Source organism: Podarcis erhardii (assembly GCF_964252035.2).
Source record: "Podarcis erhardii genome assembly, chromosome: 1".
Taxonomy (NCBI): domain Eukaryota; kingdom Metazoa; phylum Chordata; class Lepidosauria; order Squamata; family Lacertidae; genus Podarcis; species Podarcis erhardii.
Genome location: NC_138497.1, coordinates 123,548,441 through 123,571,484, shown reverse-complemented (window position 1 = coordinate 123,571,484; position 23,044 = coordinate 123,548,441). Strand labels below are relative to the sequence as shown.

General features: G+C 42.2%; 1 protein-coding gene across 5 annotated transcripts in view; it reads left to right on the top strand.

Moving 5' to 3' along the window:
• The window catches only part of SLC39A10 (solute carrier family 39 member 10), a 57,868-nt gene that overhangs the window by 8,900 nt on the left and 25,924 nt on the right, over positions 1–23,044 (top strand). For 2 of the 5 annotated variants that reach the window (XM_081869940.1, XM_081869939.1), the window contains exons 1-2: positions 4,630–4,690; positions 21,137–22,165. In XM_081869940.1, coding sequence (XP_081726066.1) covers positions 4,664–4,690; positions 21,137–22,165 — 1,056 coding nt within the window. In that variant the 5' untranslated portion in view covers positions 4,630–4,663. Of the gene's footprint in view, positions 1–4,629; positions 4,691–7,958; positions 8,479–21,136; positions 22,166–23,044 lie in introns of those variants that run through there. The other 3 variants (XM_081869942.1, XM_081869941.1, XM_081869943.1) reach the window with 2 other exon arrangements.

Genomic DNA, 23,044 nt, shown 5'->3' with positions numbered 1-23,044 from the left:
GAGAAATGCACACATAGTTCAGGTTCTTCTTGCATAAGTTATAGTACGGGTATGGAACTGAACCAGTGAACCAGTTCCTAGAGCCCGCTACCTACCAGCCACAGTGGGCCATTTTGAATGGTGGATGGGGTGTGTCATCCTGCTGATTGCTATGTCATCAGGTGGCCAATTTTTCCTGGGCTTGAAGTTACCACCAGTCTGCTGAAAAGTGTTGCTTTGAAGCTCTGCTTTCTGCTGGGATAAGCTGTGCTACAGTGTTCCTCCTGGGAAACTCACTCTTAACTGCCAATCACTTGACTGCCTCCTGTACCCAGGGCTCAGCTGGTGAATATATTTTGAGGCTCCCAATTATGCACTGATGGCCACATCCCTACCTGCCCTTTATACCTAACAGTCACATAAGATATCAGGTGTGGACAGGTGGTCATGGTTTTGGGAAATGGCCTCATGGGCCAAATGGCCTCACTCCTGAGATGTAGGGAAAGCTTAGGTTCAGGTTGCTTGCTACTTTGGTACTGAACCACAGACCATTATTACTCTTTTTTTAAAAAATAATTTTTATTAACCGGCCAATCAAATCAAATTAAATCACATCACATAAATTCCGAATTACAAAGCCGAATTTTAAATTTTGTTGGGGGGACCCATATTTCAAGATCCGAAGGGGGATTCTGATCATCTTCTTGCTACTGCGTTAATGTCCAAATCAGTCCAAACAGAGTTCATAATTCTATCCAGTCTTACCTTGCTGTTTCCACATCACATCTTGTTCATATATTTTCTCTTTTTTCTTTATGATCTCTTCTGATAGTCTCCTTAAGCCGATAAACACCAATAATAATCCTGTGTGAATTTTTCCGTTCTTCCAATCCTCAAATCGAGATGGTTTCCATATATCATTGCCTTCATAGATAACATCACTCTTTCCATCATTAATCTCGCAAAACTGTCGCTCTTAAGTCCCACTGAGGAGTTTCACCCACAATATAAAAACAGCTCTATTTCTCCTCTCAGACTTAAGTCCTCCGACAGAACTTCCCAATATGGCGACGGCATTTTTAACTGCGTCATTCCAAAGCTCTTATACATTCCACACTGTTCTTAAAACATGCTTTGGCTCGAAAGTTTATCTCCATACAGCCTTAAATCCACAGCTTAAGTCCTTAAAATGACATTTCTGACTCGTGAGGGGAGGGGATTCTTGTTTAATCACATAAGGAAAGAAAGGAAAGTTTTTTTCCCCCTCCCCCATCAGTCATTTGCCATACCGAGTCTTGGCGTATCTTCTCATGATTTCTCTTGTTCCTCCGACTCATCTTATTTTATCAGAGATCTCTTCTGTTAGCAGTCTTTACTCCCCCTCCTTCCTCGAAATATGTGCATTCCTTCATCCAAATTGTTTCTTTTGAAGTTCTTGCAGCTAGTGGCATGGATCAGGGATAGCGTCCAGGAGCACTGGAATCCCACAGGAGGGCTTTGTGCCTAGTGCCCCCATCCCCACAAATTTGGGGGTGGTATAGGGCACAGCAGGCAAGGCAGTCCCCCCACCACCATCGGGGGGGGGGGGGTAGGGAGGCTAAGTACTCCCATCATAGCCTCCAAATTACCTCGTGTGGGTCGGAGAGATGTTATTGTCAGCCATCTTCTGATGCGCCCCCTAGTGGCCCCCCAGACCATTATTACTCTTACTAGGTGAGAAGGTAAGTATTGAATCGCCAGCCAGGTTATAGAACAGCTATCTGAGGCACTTACAGGCTTACTATTTTCAGCTGGGATTCAGTCCCATACCAGCAGGTTCTGCTTGTACAATAAAAGTTGAATTTGGAGCTCTTGAGCAACAAACCTAGTACTTAAAAAGTGGACTTGTTCTGATAAGGAAAGTGATGGGGAAGTGTGCTGGAAGTGGGGAATAACATTTGACACAATGTCATGTAACCTCCCTGCAAAAAAAGTCAGAATAAGTGCTCAGTAAATAGCTGGTGAAGACAGGAGTGCCTGGCGTGCTCTGCTCCATGGGGTCACGAGGAGTCGGAGACGACTAAACAACAACATCAAATAGCTGGTGTCTAATTTCTCTGCAAACTTTGTACAAAAGCAGTCAGGATGAGTGCTCAATAAACTGTTCTCCTGGAAGCTACCCAGTGTCTGCATATATTGGAAAAGTATATTAAAGATGGGGAAATGCTTCATGTAAAATGCTAACCACAGTTCTAAGGATCCATACCATTCTGTGTTTCAGATTTGTTAATCCTAAAACCAAGGTGGGTGAAATTAACAATTTCTTATTTGTAATGTTCCTAATAGCAAGTTTCGTGGCTACTGATTTAGATAACCAGCAAGGCTTCATTTATAATGCAGAAACCTCTGCCTAGATGGCACAGGACCTCTTTGTTTATGGAGCTGTAAAGCACCATGTACATTGATGATGTTCATAAAAAATAATGGTGCTCTTATTATGGCAACAAAGCAGTCATACGGTGTAAAAAGGGGTGGGCCTGAGAAGAAGAAGAAGAGTTTGGATTTGATATCCCGCCTTTCACTCCCTTTAAGGAGTCTCAAAGCGGCTAACATTCTCCTTTCCCTTCCTCCCCCACAACAAACACTCTGTGAGGTGAGTGGGGCCGAGAGACTTCAAAGAAGTGTGACTGGCCCAAGGTCACCCAGCAGCTGCATGTGGAGGAGCGGAGACGCGAACCCGGTTCCCCAGATTAGGAGACTACTGCTCTTAACCACTACACCACACTGGCTCTGAGATCCAAATACTATGGGTCTAGGTTATATCTGCATTCTGGAGAACCTAGGCCCCGTCTTCCACAGCACTTGCAATCCTCATAAAATCAAAGGACGTCCTAAAACACTTTAAAATCAAACACAAGGACCTGCAATTATAATGAGAAATTTGGAGAACGTGGTACATGCATGAAAGCTGTTGGGCATATGCATAGAACTCAGATTCCAGCCACTGTACATAAGTAAATGTCTGTGTCACTGGAGCCTACGTTACAGTTATGTCTTAAGTCAGTTATTTGGAACTGCTTGTTGATTTCTACGGAGTATGATTCCATAAAGATTGGAATATTGCAACTTAGTCTTCCCACAACATGTATTGAACAGAAAATTAACTTGATTTCCCCAATTTTGCCTGAAAGCGGGAATGTAATTACAGTGTGCATAGACAGTGTATTAAAGCAAATTTAAATATGTAAGGAAAAAAATCTGTCAAAGTCAAGCTGCTTCTACATGAAAATTTGAAAATACTGCACTCCGAGGTGCAAAGCCAATTCATACAGCTGGACAGATGAAAAAGTGCTCTGATTCTGCAGTTGCAAAAATAGACTAGGAAGGTGCGGGTGTGCGCGTGCACACGCAATGGTTGATTCTACCAAAAAAACCCCCCAAAGCTTTTGTACAGTTCTGATTTCAGATTCCTGACCCCCCATCCCTACGTCTGGAGCACAAAATAAATGGAAAAGTATTGGTCTGCTAATACAGTGCAACTTCATTCAGCTTTGAAAAGTTAACGAGCTATTTCAGAGCATTTGACCCAAAGCCCTTTGGAGCTCTGATGATTTTTTGAAATTAAACCATGATGCATAAAATAACAAAATAAAAAAATTCCTTCCAGTAGCACCTTAAAGACCAACTGAGTTAGTTCTAGGTATGAGCTTTCGTGTGCATGCACACTTCTTCAGATACACTGAAACAGAAGTCACCGGACCTTTCTATATAGTGAGAAGGTGGGGAGGGGTATTACTCAGAAGGGTGGTGGGAATGGGTGATTGGCAGATAGCTGCAATGAGCCTGTTGACGACTCTTAACGACTGCAATAACAACTTTTATAAACATGTTTGGAAGGACAAAGTTTCTATTTGATATTCAACTAGACCATACTCCAAGTAGACCCATTTAAATCGATGGACTTCTGAGTACAACTTGGATTTCACCTTCTGTTTGTTTTAACATTGTAATGAATCATTAACAAAAAGAAAACGGAGCTGATGGGGATTATTGTTTTATTTATTAGGTTTTCATCCTGCCCTTTTTCCAAAGGAGCCCAGGGATGACTTGATCCCATTTTATCTTATGTATCTTGTTTCCAAATTTATTTATAATAAAAAAAGCTAGCAAAAAGAAAAAGCAAGATATGGACATACACTCTCTGCGCCCCCACTTGTTTCATTCCTCCCACTAGCGCTGGGGGGTGGGGACAACTTTTCTTGGCTTAGCATCAGGAATTGTGGTTTATTTCACTACCACCACTTAAAAAAAAAAGCCACAATGAGTTAAGCCAAAAGAACTTAACTACAGATCATGGCTTGTTTTGAGTGAAACAAATTATAATTCGCTCTGGTTCAAGCATAACACTTACCGTAAGTTGGGGATCATGGTTGGTTTTTCTCCAGTGCTAACAGGAAGGAAGCAGGAATGATCAGGCATTGAAAACCTATTCATTATGATTTACCACAGGTACTCTAATGCAGTGTTTCCCAACCTTGGGCCTCCAGCTGTTTTTGGCCTACAACTCCCATCATCCCTAGCTAGCAAGACCAGTGGTCAGGGATGATGGGAATTGTAATTCAAAAACAGCTGGAGGCCCAAGGTTGGGAAACACTGCTCTAATGCAGCTAGTGTGTGAGGACAGAAACATGATGTCGATTTGGAAATGATCAGACATCTAGATGAAATTCATGTATGTATGATGGATAATAGGCCTTGTGATGTGGAGCAATGACTCGCTTGTATGAAATAGCCATTGTTCTTTAACATCTGCTTGCCTTAAGCACAGTGCTATTCAGTGGCAGGAGTACACATGTTCAGCTTGAATTGTAGTGATGTGCATGCATGTTTCAATCAGTCGTAATGCATCTTAAGCTAAGCAAGAGTTTATGACGTGAATAATTAAATTAGTTAATAAGTTGTTTTGCCCCACCAATCTGGCTTACTGCAGTTCTTTAATGTCTACCTGTAAGGGAATACCCACTGAGTTCAGTGGGACTTAACTCCCAGCTGAGTGCATAGGATTTCAGCCTTAGGTTGCTGATGTCAGTCTAATTTTAACACAGTTGTGTCTCTTTGTTATGCCTGCTGACATTCCTCCTACATTATGTCTGTACCCATACTAAACGTGAAAGCAAAATGATATGCTACCTTCTGTCTTTATTTTTTTTTTAAATGGAATTGAGGCGGGCTCAGCTTTAGTTGCTATAAATGTGCAATTGAATTGGAAGAAATTGAAATGACAAGCCTTTAGAATACATATTTAATGGTACAGTGGTACCTCGGGTTAAGAACTTAATTTGTTCCGGAGGTCTGTTCTTAACCTGAAACTGTTCTTAACCTCAAGCACCACTTTAGCTAATGGGGCCTGCTGCACTGCTGCCGCACAATTTTTGTTCTCATCCTGAAGCAAAGTTCTTAACCCGAGGTAATATTTCTGGGTTAACGGAGTCTGTAACCTGAAGCGTATGTAACCCGAGGTACTACTGTATTTGAGTATCATCCCATTTCCTGAAAACTCACATTGGTTTTTCTTAGAAGCCAAGCCCTTCTAATGCAAATATACTTTCATCTTTTAAAAACCTAGAGACTGTTGATGCCCTTCAGCACTGTTGTGATCACATCTATTTAAGGAGTGCTTGGGAATCTCTGCTGTCCCAAGATTCCTAGTAGCCGATGCCTGTGGCACGTACAAATCAATGACATGCTTTTATAAGGTTTTGTGTATGTGTGTTTTCCAAGGAGTTTGTTAGTTCACACAAGCAAGCCCTGCTCGGAATAGGGCTGGCAAAGGCTATGGCAAAAATACCTTGGGCTCGCAGCCGACGTCTCTGAAATACAGATGCCTTGTCTATTATTGAATATGCTCCTATAGAAACAAGTACAGTGGTGCCTCGCAAGACGAAATTAATCCATTCCGTGAGTCTCTTCATATAGCGGTTTTTTTGTCTTGCGAAGCAAGCCCATTGACAGCTTAGCGGATTAGCCGTATTAGCGGTTTAGCGGCTTTTAGCGGTTTATCAGCTTAGCGGATCAGCTGATAAGCGGCTTAGCTGCTTAGAAAAGGGGGGGAGGGGGAAAAAACCCGCAGGAACTCGCAAGACATTTTCGTCTTGCGAAGCAAGCCCATAGGGAAATTCGTTTTGCGAAGTGCCTCCAAAACGGAAAACCCTTTCGTCTAGCGGGTTTTCCGTCTTGCGAAGCGTTCGTCTTGCGGGGCACCACTGTATATGTTGCTGTTATCTGCTACTACACTACATGTGCATGTGGCCATTGTTTTGAGATCCGGCGCTGGCCTAGATGTTGTTGGATCACAACTCCCATCAGCCCTGCCAGCATGACCAATAGTCAGGGATGATGGGATTTGTAGTCCATCATAATCTGGTAGATACCAGGTTGCGGTAGGCTGTTTTAAAGACACATCTTTATAAACAGTAGCCATCTAAATATTCAGATATTTAGTCAAGCTGCATTAAACATAAAAATTTGTTTATGAAAATTGAATGTTTAAAAATTATTTTGAAAGATTATTGACTTGAAGAGGAAGGAAGGTGAGGATAAAGTAATGTTAGTAGGATGGTGAAAATTGGAGATTAGAAAGGACGAGCAGGTGCCCAGCATATATTTCTGTAATTGCAATCTTCCCCATAATTGCTAAATATTAACAAGCTTGGGCTCCCTAGAAAATTCAAATTCTGCATGAAGTTATTAAATCTCACATACTGAAAATCCCAGAGGATATCCAGAACTTGCAATGAAATCCTGGGCGGTATTAGCTCTGGAGATGGGGGAAATGAGCACTCAGCCATGAAGCTCATCTCGATACTTCTAAGCATACAGCTTTTGGGGGCGAAATATATCCACTTACGCTATCTTCAGGGAAAGACAAGCTATAAAACATAAAGGATTGCCTCCCTGGATGCAATTATGGGGGTGTAAGTGAACATTTATAATTTTTATCTCGTTTTCTGCTATGTCATACATCAAATATTCAACTTTGTATTTTGGATCTTAGCGCAAAGAGGTGGAATACAGCAAGCTAAGGCATTCAGGACCATAATTGTCCTGTGTTAAGCAGTATTTTAGGTAATTACACATTCCAACGTCTTTTAAGGATTTGTGGGATGCTATGCAAGTTTCTAATTGAAATGTGTAATTTAAACGTATCTTAAAAGGCGGTTGGCTTGAATCAATGAAGGAAAAACTTGGCCCCAAAGTTATCCTTTCCTTTTTTCATGTAAGATAAATCAGAGTATATTGGACACCCATATATAGCATTTTTAACTAGGAAATGTACTTGATCCTAACTTTGGATTTTAAAAATCTTGATTCTGCAATGGATATGATGCTTTGACTTCGTTAATTTTGGAACAGGAATAGGGGAACAGGACACAACCTTATATATGCCATTTTGGTTACATTTCAGTCAGTGTTAGAAACTGAGATATAACAGCTATTTGCCATATGGCTTCTTAAACCTAGGTTTCAGACACACTAACAGAATGTTTAGGCACTTAAAAAAAATTACAAAGCTGAAAATGAATTGTGTATATTGTCAGCTCTAAGTAAAATCTGACTTGCGCCATATCAAGGCAGCAAAAAAATAAATAAATGCTGTTGTGTGCCAGCCAACCAGATGGTGGAGATGTCAGGCCCCATCCCTGGTGCTCAGGCATCTTCACTTGGCCAATAGCTAGGTGCAAAATGCACCTGGCACCAGGCTAATTTTGAACACTGATTTCAGTGTAACTGAGACATGGGACCTAGGGCTGGACTGTGTAGATAGGAGAGGGCTTGATTCTCTCTTTTTTGTATACAATTGGTATTAAGGTTTCTGTTTTACAATTTAAGATACTCATTTTGCATCCTTAAGATATCTGACTTCCCTTTTTCTCTTTCCATGGTTCATTTTGCAATATATCACCAGGTCAAAAATAATGAGACCGATACCACAATATGGATTTCAAATCCATTTTGGATGATACATCAATTTATCACACAGCCCTAGCCTAGACATACCATTTTGGTGACCTAGGTAAGGTGCCATTTGGCGATTTGCTTATATATCAAGAGTTTCTAACCCTGATTGTGGAACATTAATGCCCATAACTTACTGGGTGGAATACAGCATTATGCTGAGGTGATGGTTGACTTCTGCTAGCACAACAGTTTAGTTGAATCTGGCCAATCGTATAAAATACATGTTCAATGAATTAGACTCTTTAATCATAGAAGTGTGAAGTTACATGAGTTCATTGGTTTGTGTGTGGTGACTTCAGGCAAAAAACCCTTCTCCAAGCACATGATATGTTTGAATAATACTGAGAAGAATTTGTGAAGGGGTTCGCATTGTTAAGAATTAAAGTGGACAAATGCTCTTACTGGGATGAGTTGAGGGAAAAGGATAGATAAGTGCATTGATTTATTCAAACGGCTGCATATTCTGTGCAGAATTTGAGTTGGAACTTTTTGCAAAAAACCGTGAGTAAAACATTTCAAAATGTAACAAAACTAAACTGTATTTAGTTTACTTATGGACAAACGTAAACATGTTGCTTTGTCAAGAGGATAATATTGTGGTACATGTAATGCTAATACACAGAAATGTGGTTTTTCTTATTTAAAAGTTGTAATAGTCTAATTAGGTAATGGATGTGATCAGAATGCGGTAAATACAGAATGTGTTAATAGAAATATCCTTTTAAATTATATTAAAATAATTCAATTGGGAAGTGAAAACAGGATTTGCTCTGTTTATTTCTGTTTTTGTTTATTTCTGTTTTACTACTTTATCTGCTCACTACTACCAGTTTTAAAAGGAGTTTTAAAATGTAGACATAGAGATGGAGTAACACATAACAAAGTATAATTTATCTTTGATCTAATAAAGTTTTCAAATCCATACGCAAGAATGCAGATTTACAAAATGTATTGGGTTTCAAGAGACACTGCTACTTATAAAAAAGGCCATCCTCTGTAATACAACAATTTTTAAATATATTTGTAGAAGTTTAAGACAGGGTAGATAGAGTTAAGATTATACGGATTACAATACTATATATGTCTACTAAGTCCCACTGAGTTCACTGGGGCTTACTCCCAGGTAAGTGGGTACAGGATTGCAGCCTTAAATCAGCAGGTGGGGATAGTGGGAATAACGTTTATAACAAGTTTCCCGTAGTGTAGTCCATGCATTTCTTGAGCAAAAGTGCCTACTGGTCTGTTGCTATGACAATTAAAGCAAGTTGGCTTGCAACCAAGTGCAGGAATTATACTATCTAGCGACACAATCGATATCTCTGGTTGTGCATCCCAAGTGCCTTTTTCACTACACCATTGAATCCTCTTAGAGACTTTTTGTATCTGCCTATAATTTCATGCGCTTGAAGGTCAGATACTGTTTTTTGTTTGCATGGAGAATTAGGCTTTCATTGAGTGGGTTTGTGAGCTTATTTACGTGACTGCCTTGCAGTTTTCAACCAGTGTGCCATGACACCCTGGAGTGCCTTCAATGATGGTCTGGGTGCTGCGGGCAACACTGGCCTCTGTCCCTCTTTCCTTCCCTCCCTCCTCTGATGCCCTCTCACGTCTCTGCCTCCCAAAGGCTTGCACAGCTGTTTGTTGTAGCAGCCCTGGCTACAAGCTCCCCAGGCGAATGGTGCCTCTGGGGCTGGCCAGGGGGTTCTTCCCAGGCCCCTGTGGGGCATTGTCTCTTTGGCGCCTCTCTTGGGGGCAGAGGGGCAGCTCAGAGACCAGGGACAGCAGCTGCGGCTGCCCAGAGGACTCCCAAGGAGAGGGGAGAAGAGGAGGTTGAGGGAATACTCCACAAAGGGGAGGGTGTTTGAAAAGGGGTGAGGGGCTTCCAGCTTTGTAGGCAAGGGGTGGAATAACTGAGCTGAGACCCACAGGGGTGCTGCAGAAAAAAGGTCAAGGGAGCTGTGGACCCCAAAAAGGTTGAAAACCTCTGCCTTACTTTCTTTTCTTTTTTTGCACTTTCAGAAAATGCCATTTCTGCATGCAAAGCGGCCTTCCTCTCCTGAACAGACAAATCTGTGTCCATCCCAGTGTGTTTGATTGAGATTCATGAGTTCAGTTTTATGAGAGAAGTGTAGAATTTAACATGTTTATACAAAACCAGGATTCACACCATTGTTAAAAAGCAACATATAATGGAACAGCTCTTTAAAACTTCCAATTTTAGCTTTTAAAAGTGCACCAGTTTTTATCCACTCTAGTTTGCAACATCCATGCAGGTTTTTGTATGCATTACAAATCTTCAGAGCACTCTCATATTAATACCAAAATACATCAAATCTTTTATTTTTGCTCTGGTCAAATCTTCTGAATTCATTATTATGGGCTCTTCTGTAATCTCTACCCATTATCATTTGATTCCAGTCAAACCATCATTTCTTTTAAATCTTAAAAGTTTGCAGCTAATTAGCAGCATTTACCAAACTAAAGTGTTGTTGTTTTTTTTACTGTTTAAAATGTTGACTAGTTTAAAATATGTTCTTCCATTTCAGCTGGCAGTTTGTATTGGGTTCATTATTTAGTTAATTATTATTCTTTTGAGTAAAAGAATTTCTATACCGCCTTTCAAGAATAAAATTCCACCCAAGGCAGTTCACATGAAATAGAATAGAGAACACCATATTATTAAAATTAGCAATCCAACATCATTCCAGGGATAGTTCAGTCAGTAGACTGTGGCTTCAAGTCCCACTCTGGACAAAAGATTCCTGCATTGCAGGGGGTTGGACCAGATTACCCTCATGGTCCCTTCCACAGTTCTATGATTCTATGGAAAATACTGCCTAATACAGTCACCAAGACCAGGGTCGTATAGTCACATCAGATCCCCAGGAACAGTTAGTTCCTGCAAGACAAAGTAAAAAAAAAAGGTTATTTTATCCCAGCTGGTTATGACATAACATTCCCTGTATAAATGAATGAATAAAACATGTTGAATGTGTAAACAGAAACTTTAGTAATTGGATCTGACTCATTAATGGGACTTCCTCATCTTGAGAAGATAAATGACAAACGTCTTTGGAAATTCTCCAGCCACTTTGCCATGCAACATCTCCCCCCCCCCAAACATATTTGATGCGGGGAAACCTAGTCCTCTTAAGCTTATAGAATTAGCTCCAACAGTTCTTTGGGTCCTGACCTATATTCCTCTTGTGGAACAGCAACTGTAAGTCTTTTGGAGTTGATGACCCTCCTGTAAAAGAAGAGAAGCTCACAAAGAGCTTGTGTTGTGTTGTTTTCAGCGCAGCTTCAGCTTTCCATGTACTTCTTTAACCTGTAAACACAAAAGAGGTTGGCACGAGTTCAGGCTTTGCTGTTTTAGCGAAAGCGTATTGGGACAGAACCTTTCGTGTTATGAGGAATGCTGTTGCATTTACGCTCGCATCTCATGCAGATGTTTACTTGCAAGCAAATACCGCTGAGGTCAGTGAGACTTACTTCCCAAGTTCCCTTTTCTCCTATCTCTGCTTTTACTGTAAGGAACCGACCAGGAAACTTCTAAGCGCTGCTTCTGTTCAGCAAGGATATAATCTGATTTGAGGTCAAGAAGGAATGTCTGGAATGTCATTGCCAACATCATTATTAAATTGGCCCCTTGTACCAGAGCTGGTTTTGTGATGGTGTTTTCATGGGTCTGACTCTGCTTCTTATAAGAGTCTTAATGTGCTTAAATGTGTGTTGAGAGACTTTTAGGAAGTGCAGTTGCTTCAGTAACCAGGTCTAGACATTGATAGAGTCAAAAAAGGCATTGTTTTTAAAAGAAGAACAAATGCACCCCAATCTGTCTTGGGAAGACACCTTTATCCAGTCTCTTCTCTGCCCTAATATGATTGATGATAGCAGCTCATTTAGTAATACAGTGGCACCTTGGTTGTCACATTTAATCCGTTCCGGGAGTCTGTTCAACTTCCAGAACCGTTCGGAAATGAAGGTACCACTGTATATTGGTTTGTTCTTTTTTTCAGTTTGGAAACCACTTTAAACAATCAAGTACTGGGCTGTTTAACTGAATAGTTTCTTGGTCTGTTTCTTACAGGGAAATTAGAATGGAGGACCCCTTTAATACAGCAGAATCAGATGCAGATGAACTGGGCAAAGGAATACAGTACTGTGGACTTTGAGATGGGGAGTATGTAAAAATAACAGTGCAGGGCATATTAGAAATGTTGGTGGTTGTGATTTATACCCACAGTTGGAAGACAGCATCCAATCTGTTCTTCTGAAGCAGGGGCTACATATAAAGAGAAGGTACTCTGGTGGCTTGGATTTCTTAAATGTGCAGATCATGCCAGCAAGTAGGGACTGGACCCCTTCAAATGAGAGTGGTGCTGTAAGAGCGATTTGCCGTATTTTTCACTCTATAACACGCACCAGACCATAACACACACGTAGTTTTTAGAGGAGAAAAACAAGAAAAAAATATTCTAAACGAAATAGTGGATATATGATTTTTGTGGTTCATGCTGTGGCCACAGACATGTGATCTGACAGTGAATTTGGAGTAACCCAATGCAAAAATCCTGAGGATCCATGTGGATCCATGCTTTGTAACCACGGAGGAGGGAAGGAAGGGGAACCATGGATCCTCTGCTCACGACTGCAGCAGATTCCCCACCCCACCCCACCCCGCCACCCGCAGGCATTCACTCCATAACACGCACAGACATTTCCCCTTACTTTTTAGGAGGAAAAAAGTGAGTGTCATGGTGCAAAAAATACGGTAATTTGGGTGAAACAGGTTTGCAGAGTCACTGTAATCACACTTCATGTTCTTTCTGCATGGAGGATATAATGTAGTTGTCACTCAATCCTCTGTACTCCCATAATATATGTTCTCTGCAAAAGACTAAAGGTCTTTCAGCAGGGGGCCGGTCCACTGTCCCTCAGACCTTGTGGGGCCAGGACTATATGGGGGGGACGGGCGAATTCCTATGCCCGTCAAATAACCCAGAGATGCATTTTAAATAAAAGCACACTTTCTACTCATGTAAAAACACCAGGCAGGCCCCACAAATAACCCAGAGATGCATTTTAAATAAAAGGACACATTCTACTCATGTAAAAACACGCTGATTCTCAGACTATCCGCAGGCCGTATTTAGAAGGCGATTGGGCTAGATCCAGCCCCTGGGCCTTAGTATGCCTACCCATGATCTAGTCTGTCACCCTGTTGGCAATAATGGCCAGCAAGATACCATTGGGCAGTGTTAGAAACTGGGATAGGAGTGCTAGGAGCCGTATGGCTCCTGGGACCTAGGTTGTGGGTGCCTAGACAAAATATCCAGGCGCCTTATTTTTTATTTTTTTTGCTGCCATGTTACCAGGTCAGGCAGCCCCACGGCAAAATAAATAAAATAAAACAAAAATTGCTGCCAGGCAAATCAGGTGGTCTACAGGGTAGCGCAGCAGCAAAAGAAGCCCTTGGGATGCTTACAAGCATTGCCTGGTGGGGATGATTCTTTTGATGTCTCCAGCATCTGAGGTACAGAGCCTGTGAACATGGAGGTTCCACTGTTAATGCATGCTTAATTCATAGCTCTATCTTCCATAACAGAACTATTGCACTCATGTCCTGCTTATGAACTTGCCATAGGCATCTGGTTAGCCACCGTGAGAATGGAATACTGGACTAAATGATTCAGCAGGGCTATTCTTAATCTTCTTAACTTCTGTCCTTCTTTAAAAGCTATTTAAACTACTGTCCACCACATCTATTTTCTGCCAGTGAATTCAGCAAGTTACTCATTGAGTGCAGAAGTACTTCCTTCTGTCTGTCACAACCATACTACCAATAAATTTCACTGCTTGACCTTGAGTTCATGGATTTGGCCTCATTTGGACGTAACTTATCTCCGCTTATTAATCAGGACTTTCTTGTTGCACAGTAATGAAAGACTTTTTTTGATTAATTAACCATGGTTTCCTAATACAACAGGTTTGAAACAAATCAGGATTTCAAACCAAGTTCATAGTGCACTTTCAGATCCTAGTTTGTTCCTATCCTAGTAACCATGGTTTGCCAGTTCAGAGGCAGTATCGCCCAAATGTTTGTTAAAAAGAAAACTGATGAACTTGAATGTTACTTCAACCAAACGCACATATGCATGCACATCAAGAGCATTATATTGTATATATTCTTAGCATGATAACATCCCAAAAAAACATTGTTCTGCACAAGGACCCTTCTCCCTTCAGCATAGATCAGCGGAAAGAATTGCAGACTCATGTTGTGTCTGGCTTGCATTCATGAGAGTCAGTTTAAGAATCATTATTCCATAAAAGCCATATGTTGTGTTAGAACTGGTTGTTCAGAATGTTTACAATATTACTCACTCCTGGCAAGTTTCCGTTAACTCTCCATGAAAACCTGCAGCGTCTCCATAATTCATCTTTATTACCTGACAAAACCTTACTTAGCAGACACAGTTTATATAACTTGCAACCTGAAGTCAGCAAAGCATCCCTGGTCTGATGCACAGAAAAGACCTGTTTCTAAAATACACAGGGCAGTAACTGAGAGGAAGCATCTGTCAAATGATAGCCAATGTGCAAACAGTTCATTGCACTTCCACCCTGATAGGCTGCTGCTTTTATGCTGCGCCAAACCATCCTTTAGTTTGCCAGAAATGTTGATTTGGTTGCATAACAATTTCACTGAGGGCAAATGAAGTTTATGGACTGTGGTCTAATTCTGAATAGTTTTGGTAGACTTCTGATGTTAGCACAAAACCAAATTTGATTGGCTGCATGATGTCTTCCACTTTTCTAGGGATGAAACTATACATGCTGCATTGAGTTCTGTGGTTCTTTTTAGGGATGGCTTTGCTTTTATAGAACTGAGTTCCTGGAGGCTGTAAATTGAAGAGAGGGGAGGGGAGCATCTTACTTTATCCCCCCCCCGCCCCCACCATTTTCCCACTAAGAATATTCACCACCGAGGTCCTTTTATCTGCAAGGGAAAAGATGAGGATGCCTGGAAGTTTTCTGCTGTGAGATAAAAGTAGCTGGGGGTGGGGGGAGGTTGCCAGATGTTTGCCAATTGTACTCCCTTGCAGGTCCGGTGTGCCCTGTTTTAAATGTTTATTACATGGTGTTTTATTTCTTCTGCTATCGATAAGTTTATGGTTACAGGTGAAACCAACTTTTAAGGCTTTGGTGTTGAATGTGATCAAGCCATACCTCTTCCTGTGAGCATTGATTCTGGATGCTAGAAAACGCAGAAGGCAGTCGTAGCGTTCTTAGGCCAAGTCACGATCACTGCTAACCAGTGTTAGAAACTGAGATATAAAAGCTATTTGGCTATGGCCCCTTAAACCTAGGTTATGGACACAGCAACAGAATGTTTATGCGCTCCCCCCCTTTTTTACAAGATTAAAAAAGCTGAAAATGATTTGTGTATATTGCCAGCACAAAAAATTCAAAAAGCACAATGTGGTGGTTTCCCACTTCTTTTTGCTGCTATTTTGATTCCCTTGGGTTATTTCAGGTGTCTTTCATAGCCTTTTGAAAAATGGAAGCAGTGAACCATTCCAAAATGAAGGTATCAAAAATAAAAAGAGCACCCCAAATCAATGTATTTTGAGTACATTATTCTGGAGTAACTACCATTTCCCGATTCTGTACTGGCAACTGAAAACAGTTGCAGAAGACAGCAATACCATTTTCTATAACATTTTAAGTAAGTCACTTTCTTGAATAAGTTTGGTTTTGGTGTACTGTAGATTCTTCTGTCTCCTACCCCCACTGGTACTGCCATCACACCCTGAGTACAAAATAACTCCAGCTAAAATTTTACGTTCATTTTTCATATGGTCTGGTCCTCCTCTGAAGATTGTTAAAAAAAAAAAAAAAAAAAGCAAAACCAAAACCAGGCTCCCCCTGTCTGCCCCCCTAATATTCTTATGTGGGTCCCTTCTCCAGTCTTCAGAGAGTGGCTGCCCTTTGGCCTTGCTGTTTCCAAGTGCCTTAAAAGTTCCAGATGGCATGGCTTAAAACAAAAACCTAAGGCGTACAGCAAACAAAAATGTAATGTGTGAATATTCCCTCATTGCAAGCTTTAAAAAAGAAAGAAAGAAAACTGAGGAGAGTATAAGAAGCAGGTTTGCACTATATAGGAATAGGAGAGGAGTGTGTGTTTGAGCAGGGAAATCCAGATGTTACTTCTGTAAGACAGGTGTGGGGACATTTGGCCCTCCAGATGTTGCCGAATGACAGCTTGAACTGAACTACAACCTTTGCTGGGGTTGAAGGAAATTGTAGGTCAGTAACATCTGGAGAGACCAATGCTCTCCGAACCTGCCTTAAGATGGGCACTTCTGAATTCGTGCAGTTGGTTTTTTGCCCACTCACTTAACTAGGAACAAATCAAGCAGAATCAGAAAGTTTGCTTGCATCTTGCTCCTGTATACTTAGAACGTAGCATCACTCCCCCCCCCCCAGCAACTGAGAACTGGAAAACGGTGTATTGCTTTATAGACAATGGGATTGTTGAAATGTCTGGTACTGGTTCTCAGAAATGGTGCTGAACGAGAGGTGAATTTGGTGGATCAAGTGGTAACCGGGACTTGCGTAACAAGCACGATGTCCCCCGAAGAAAAGGTACAGTGTGAAATTAGGGATGCATGACTACATTTCCAAGTGTGGTCTTAAGTTCGGCCGTATGTGATAGTCACATGAAAGCGATCATGAGCTAGCAGAAAGGATTAGGATCATACTTGAGTCAAGGGTAAGATCTCAACAAGGGGAATTCTTGCTAATACTTAAAGCAATTCAGATGAGGCAGGCACTTCATGTTTTCAGGCTTTGCTGAGGACTTGTTGATGTGTGTGACGGGGGTAGCATCTCTGGTTGAAGCAGACGAGTTTCTGGCACTATAACTGAATGGCTTTACTGGATCTTCTCTTCAGAGTGCTTGTACAATTAGTGGAAATCTGCCTGCCGGGCTCCTTAAGTTCCACTTGCTTAGATTTACTGCTTTGTATTTCAACAGAAGTCTTGCATATCTTGGCCATGCTATAGCAGGACCAGGATCCTTAGTTCCTTCCCGTCTCTCATGGGCCGCTTAGACACAGGTGGGCTGTGCTGCCTACCTGTCAAAACAGTGAGTGCAGTATTTCTCAAACCTGGGTCCCCAGTAGGACTGGGTGATAACGGTTTTTCAACATATGATGTATATCACCAACTAAACATCTTAATAAGGGACGTGGGTGGTGCTGTGATCTAAACCACAGAGCCTAGGCCTTGCTGATCAGAAGGTTTGAATCCCCGCGACGGAGTGAGCTCCCGTTGCTCTGTCCTAGCTCCTGCCAACCTAGCAGTTGGAAAACACAACAAGTAGATAAATAGGTACCGCTCTGGCGGGAAGGTAAATGGCGTTTCTGTATGCTCTAGTTCGCCAGAAGTGGCTTAGTCATGCTGACCACATGACCCGGAAGCTGTCTGCGGACAAACGCCGGCTCCCTCGGCCTATAGATTGAGATGAGCGTGCAACCCCAGAGTCGTCCGCGACTGGACATAACGGTCAGGGGTACCTTTACCTTTAAACATCTTGATGTCTGAAATAAGGATGGAGCTTTGTAGAGGCATGAGCTTGCTTCATGATTTTTCCCAGATTGTGATTTTTGCACACATCATGATTCACAATATATTGCCAGGTCAAAAATCATGAAAGCAGTATCATGGATATGGGCTTCAAAACAGTTTTCGCCCAGCCCTAGTCCCCAGCTGTGGTTGGACTACGACTCCCACCATCCCCAGCTAGCAGGACCAGAGGTCAGGGATGATGGGAGTTTTAGTCTGGCAATAGAGCTGGAGGCCCAAGATTGAGAAACACTGTCCTAATGTCACCATGATGTCAGTTGACCTAACTTTAAAACAGGGTGAATTTCATGTAAATCAAATTAATTTAAATCACTACTCAGTAAGACTTGATTTTTTTTTAAAAAAAGGCTTATTCTTGCTGTTATAATCTTAACATTTACAACCAGATGAAGGTTCCATTTTTGGAATAATAAATTTTCAGAGTGGTTTTTACAGTTATATCAAAAATTACTGATTTGGTTATACTATTAGAAATGCATAGACAGATAATTATGAAATTATTCTGAGGTTTAATAAGTTAACTTTATATTTGGACAACTTTTCTGCTGTACTTTATTGGAAGTAGAAAAATAATCATTTCCTTATAACAATTTAAACAATTTATTTAACTAAAACAATAACATTATAGCATATGTATCCATGTTTGTTAACTGATGTGGTTAACCATGTTGTTGGTTTGTTTGTTTTTTTAAAAAAACACCTTAGACTGAGTTTTAGCACACACGAAAAACTTAAAACAAATCCTTATTTCCTGATGAATAGCCTTTGGACTGTAATGTAACTTAAATAGAAAACTATCTTCAGAAATATTTTTCCTCCAAAGGCATTTTATTTTAAAAATCTAACTTAAATTTTAAAAATCTGATTTATTTATTTTTTTATCCACCCTGCTTTAAAGGAAACAAATAAGACTACACTCTTGATTGCCACTGCGCAGGTTCTTTTGGAGGAATGTGGACAGAATCTGCTTATGCATGCTCCACTGTTGTCCATGGGGACTGGGAACGGAACCCCTGCACAAAATTGCCCTGTATTTACTTTCTTCTGCAAGTGGTTCCAGCTGCAAACCCCGCTTTCAGCAGGAGTTGGCTGTTCTCGGGAGCTCCTGAACCAGGACTTGGCATTTGGTGGCACATTTTAAAAGGTGCTGACGCAAGCCCCATTTACCAAAGAACAGTCGGGTGCACACTTTAAGGTTCTTGATTGGCCTGCCATCATACAGTACACGATTTCAGTTGCTGGGCGCATGAGTGAGGCTTTTGGGGAAAGGCCTCGTAGGTCAAATTGGGACTCCTTCTGGGCTCGGGGTGGAGGACTCGCATGCCATGGTGAATTCACCTTTTGTCTTCTCTGTTTTCACCCATTGACTCAATATCCTCTCCCTTTTTGTTGCATGCCTTGCAGTGGTTGGGGGACCCAACTGAGAAGTACATGCAAGGAAGGCAGCAGTGGCAAGAAGAGGAATATATGTTCTCCTTCCCCTGCAGTGATCTTCCTCTACTCCTTTGTCTCTGAGTGAAATGTGCTTCAGAAGGATTTCCACCCAGCCCTGTTATTTGATCCTGTACACTCAAGGCAGGCCCGAGTGATGCTGCTAGTATGATATTTGTCTTATGCCATATTCAGAAATAGCCCATTCACATCATTCATAGAAGCTGGGTGGGGAGGTTAAACAGTTACCCAGTCCAATCCTTAAAGGCAAGAGCCATTGTGCATTAAAATGTCCCAGCAGAGCCTGGCAAGCAAGTCTGAGGGCTTACAGGGACCTTCTGTGGTGGGAAAACCTGGTGCACAAAGAGTTTTTGAGGCTCTCCCCCGCCCTGCGTGCGTTTAATTTGTGCAATTGCTGCGGGCCGGCTGCAAGGTGCATACAGTTGCGATGGCGCAAGTTAAACACGTGCAAGTTGTGAGTCGTAATAAATGCACCAGTTGCTTTCTTTTCTATAAAAGCAAACAAAATCCACAATACAATTTATAGTGTCGCATATGAGCATGTTGTAGACTGGAGCTTAGAGCAGCCAGTTTGTCTGCGGAAGCTGGAGGTTGAAATCTCCACTTCACTGTATCACTTGCTGCTTTTCAGCTAATTCAACCTCGCAAGATTGTTGTGAAGATACCACATTGTTTGGAGCTTCTTAGACGAACAGTTGCATTTATAAATCAGTAGATGGGTGTCATTATAGCTGGCACCCTCCTCTGTTCCTCATGAGCTCCTTGGAATTTCCTTGTGGCTAAATTCCTAGGGTCGTCGAAAAGTTAATATATATTTTTGCATCCCTTCTTCAATATGGAATTTTTTTTTTTTTTTTTGTCTTATGTCTAAGATAACAAAAGAGACGTAACTGGGGGGAAACCAAACAATTCGCTGTTTGTTCCTGGGGTCTGCCAGAATGGCATTATTTAACACTTTGTACAAAACTTGAACCTTTGAACCTTTTCGTAAATGATGCTGTCTTCACTTGAACAAATTCCAGCTTTTACATATTGGCAGCATGGAAACCTCACTGAGGTTAGTGGAACGTCATTCTGAGCTTATAAAAATGGGAGCAGGTAAGTTGTCGATGTGCCTTTTGCTGTCTTGAGTTTTGAAGAAGAGGTCCTCTGAAAACATTCTGTTCAAAATGCTGATTGGGAGAGCCTGTTTTCTGTAGTAAGTATGTACACCTATGCAGTTTATGAGTGTTTCAATGTGAGTGTAAGACAGACTAAGGGAGAGGGAGAGAGAGAGAGAAAGTATAATTTGCAAGGATCTTAGTTTTGGAGTATTGAAATAATAATGCCACTTCAGGGCTCAGAATTGTGCAGTGTTCTCATGAACGGGCATTTAGCAGAAAAGCTATGACTCACTCTCACTTTTGCTTTCTACTGTAGTCGAAACTGCTTTGATCCTTGGACCTTTTAATTAAATAAAAGGAGAGCTGTGATTTTCTCCTCCTGTAATGAGGGTTTTTATTTGAACCCCCGGTGTGTGTGACATCAAAGAAATGGATGGCTAGCCAATGTACTATAAAGAGACTTCAAATGTTGATTGCTTTACTATAGTTAAAGAGCTTTGATGGCTTAGAGTTTGAACGTACATTTCCAGTTCACTTTTTAGGAATGGCTGTAATAGTCTGTTTTGCCAAAGAAACAATTAAGAGTCCAGTGGCACCTTAAAATACTGAAAAATACACTCGTTTGTGATACCAGTTTTTATGGGTTAGATTCCAGATACCTTTGACAACATAGATGCTAGCCTAGAAAAGCTTATACCTTAACAACCTTACACCTTGTAAAAATCTTCTAAGAAACTTCAAACGTAAAGATAATTGCAAGGCTTTCTTGAGAAGTTTTGCCTACTGCAAGTGAATAGGTGGTGGTTTAGAAAGGTAATTGCTGTTTGGTTTGGTTTTGAAGGTTTGTATGGGATCTTTCCGAAACCATGCAGCTCTGAAGTCATTTATTGTCAGAATTTGACTTTGGGGTCAAATTTAACAGCCAAGTGTTTTCTTTCCTTTTCTTTCAGGAAACAGAAATGAAGGTACACATGCACACACAATTTTGCCTCATTTGCTTGCTAACATTTGTCTTTCATCAATGCCACCATTGCCACGAAGATGGACACGACGAAAGTGCCGAGGTCACAACCGCAGCGTCACAGCCGCATAGCCACAACCACAATGACTATCAGATCTCAGAGAAGGCTGAAGAGAAACAGAAATACTACATTGAAAAACTCTTTGACCGCTACGGCGAAAACGGAACGCTCTCGTTTTTTGGCCTGGAGAAATTGCTGACGAGCCTGGGCCTGGGAGAAGTGAAAGTAGTGGAAATAAATCATGAGGACATTGGCCACAATCATGTTTCTCACTTAGATGCAATAGAAGTACAAGAAGGAAGGCATTCCCATTCCCACCACCACCACCCTCCTCATTCCCATACTCACGCAGAGAACCAGACCACGAACGAAAGGCCTGCCAAAAGAAAGCGGAAATGCGACCCCGAGAAAGAAGCAGCAGAGCCATCTTTAAAATCTGACAGCAAACACACTCACGACCACAATGACCACAGGCACCACGAGCGCCGGCTCCATCACCTCGGCCGCAACGGTACTCGCCACTCCCATAACGATTCCACCAGCGCCAAGGACCACAGGGGGCCCAGCCACGAACCTTCGACCGAGACCAACATGACTCAAGAGCAGCCTGAAAAGTCGCACAAAGACAACAGGAGGACACGGAAGGAAAGGAAGAAGAGAAGCGGGGCTTCGGTGGAGGCGGCACAGGGCTTTACTCCCAGCCACGAGTCCGCCAAGCAGCACGGACACAACCGGGTTCACAAAAACGGCCACGCACAAGACACGGCCCTCTCGCACACTCACGAGCATGATCGTGAGCGTTCACCTGCCCGCGGGCATCCAGACCCGAATCCCGCCGGTGGAGACGGGCATCGCCGTGGCAGGAAGCACGAGGGGCAGATCGGCATGAGGAAGCGTGCCGTCCTCTCAACACACCCTCACAAGGACCATAATGGAGATGAGCACCACCACGAAGAGGTCAGTGTTAAGCCTGAGAAGGCCTGGGATGCAAAGGAGCACACAGGCAAAGAACTAGTACAGTAGCTTACATAATCCTCTGGTTATGTAAACGTCACGTTACGAAAGCAGCAAACCCGGAAGTATCGGACCGGGTTTCGGCACATGCGCAGAAGCGGTCTACTGCCCGGCGCGCATGCGCAGATCAGTGATCCTCGGGTTGCGTAAACCTCGGGATCCAGCCGGACCTCCGGAACAGATCCCGTTCGCAACCGGAGGTACCACTGTATGTCGATGGCTCAGTGTTAGAAGCTCAGATATACATAAACCAGGCGCCAACTAGCTCCTTAAACCAAGGTTACAGTCGCTGAAATGGAATGTCTGGTTGCCGTTCTGGGGTGAGATGGCTCTAAAGCCGTGGTTCCTAATGTGGGGCAATTTGATTTTTATGGGGGGCAGTTTGGAAGCTTGTTTAGATCAAGTTAATGGTCTTTTAGGTTTCCTCCACAGCGGGACGCGGGTGGCACTGTGGGCTAAACCACAGAGCCTAGGACTTGCTGATCAGAAGGTCGGCGGTTCGAATCCCCGCGACAGGGTGAACTCCCGTTGCTCGGTCCCTGCTCCTGCCAACCTAGCAGTTCGAAAGCACGTCAAAGTGCAAGTAGATAAATAGGTACCACTCCGGTGGGAAGGTAAACGGCGTTTCCGTGCACTGCTCTGGTTAGCCAGAAGCGGCTTAGTCATGCTGGCCACGTGACCCGGAAGCTGTACGCCGGCTCCCTCGCCCAATAAAGCAAGATGAGTGCCGCAACCCCAGAGTCGGTCACGACTGGACCTGATGGTCAGGGGTCCCTTTACCGTTACCTAGGTTTCCTCCACATGAATAGGAGTTCACTTTTT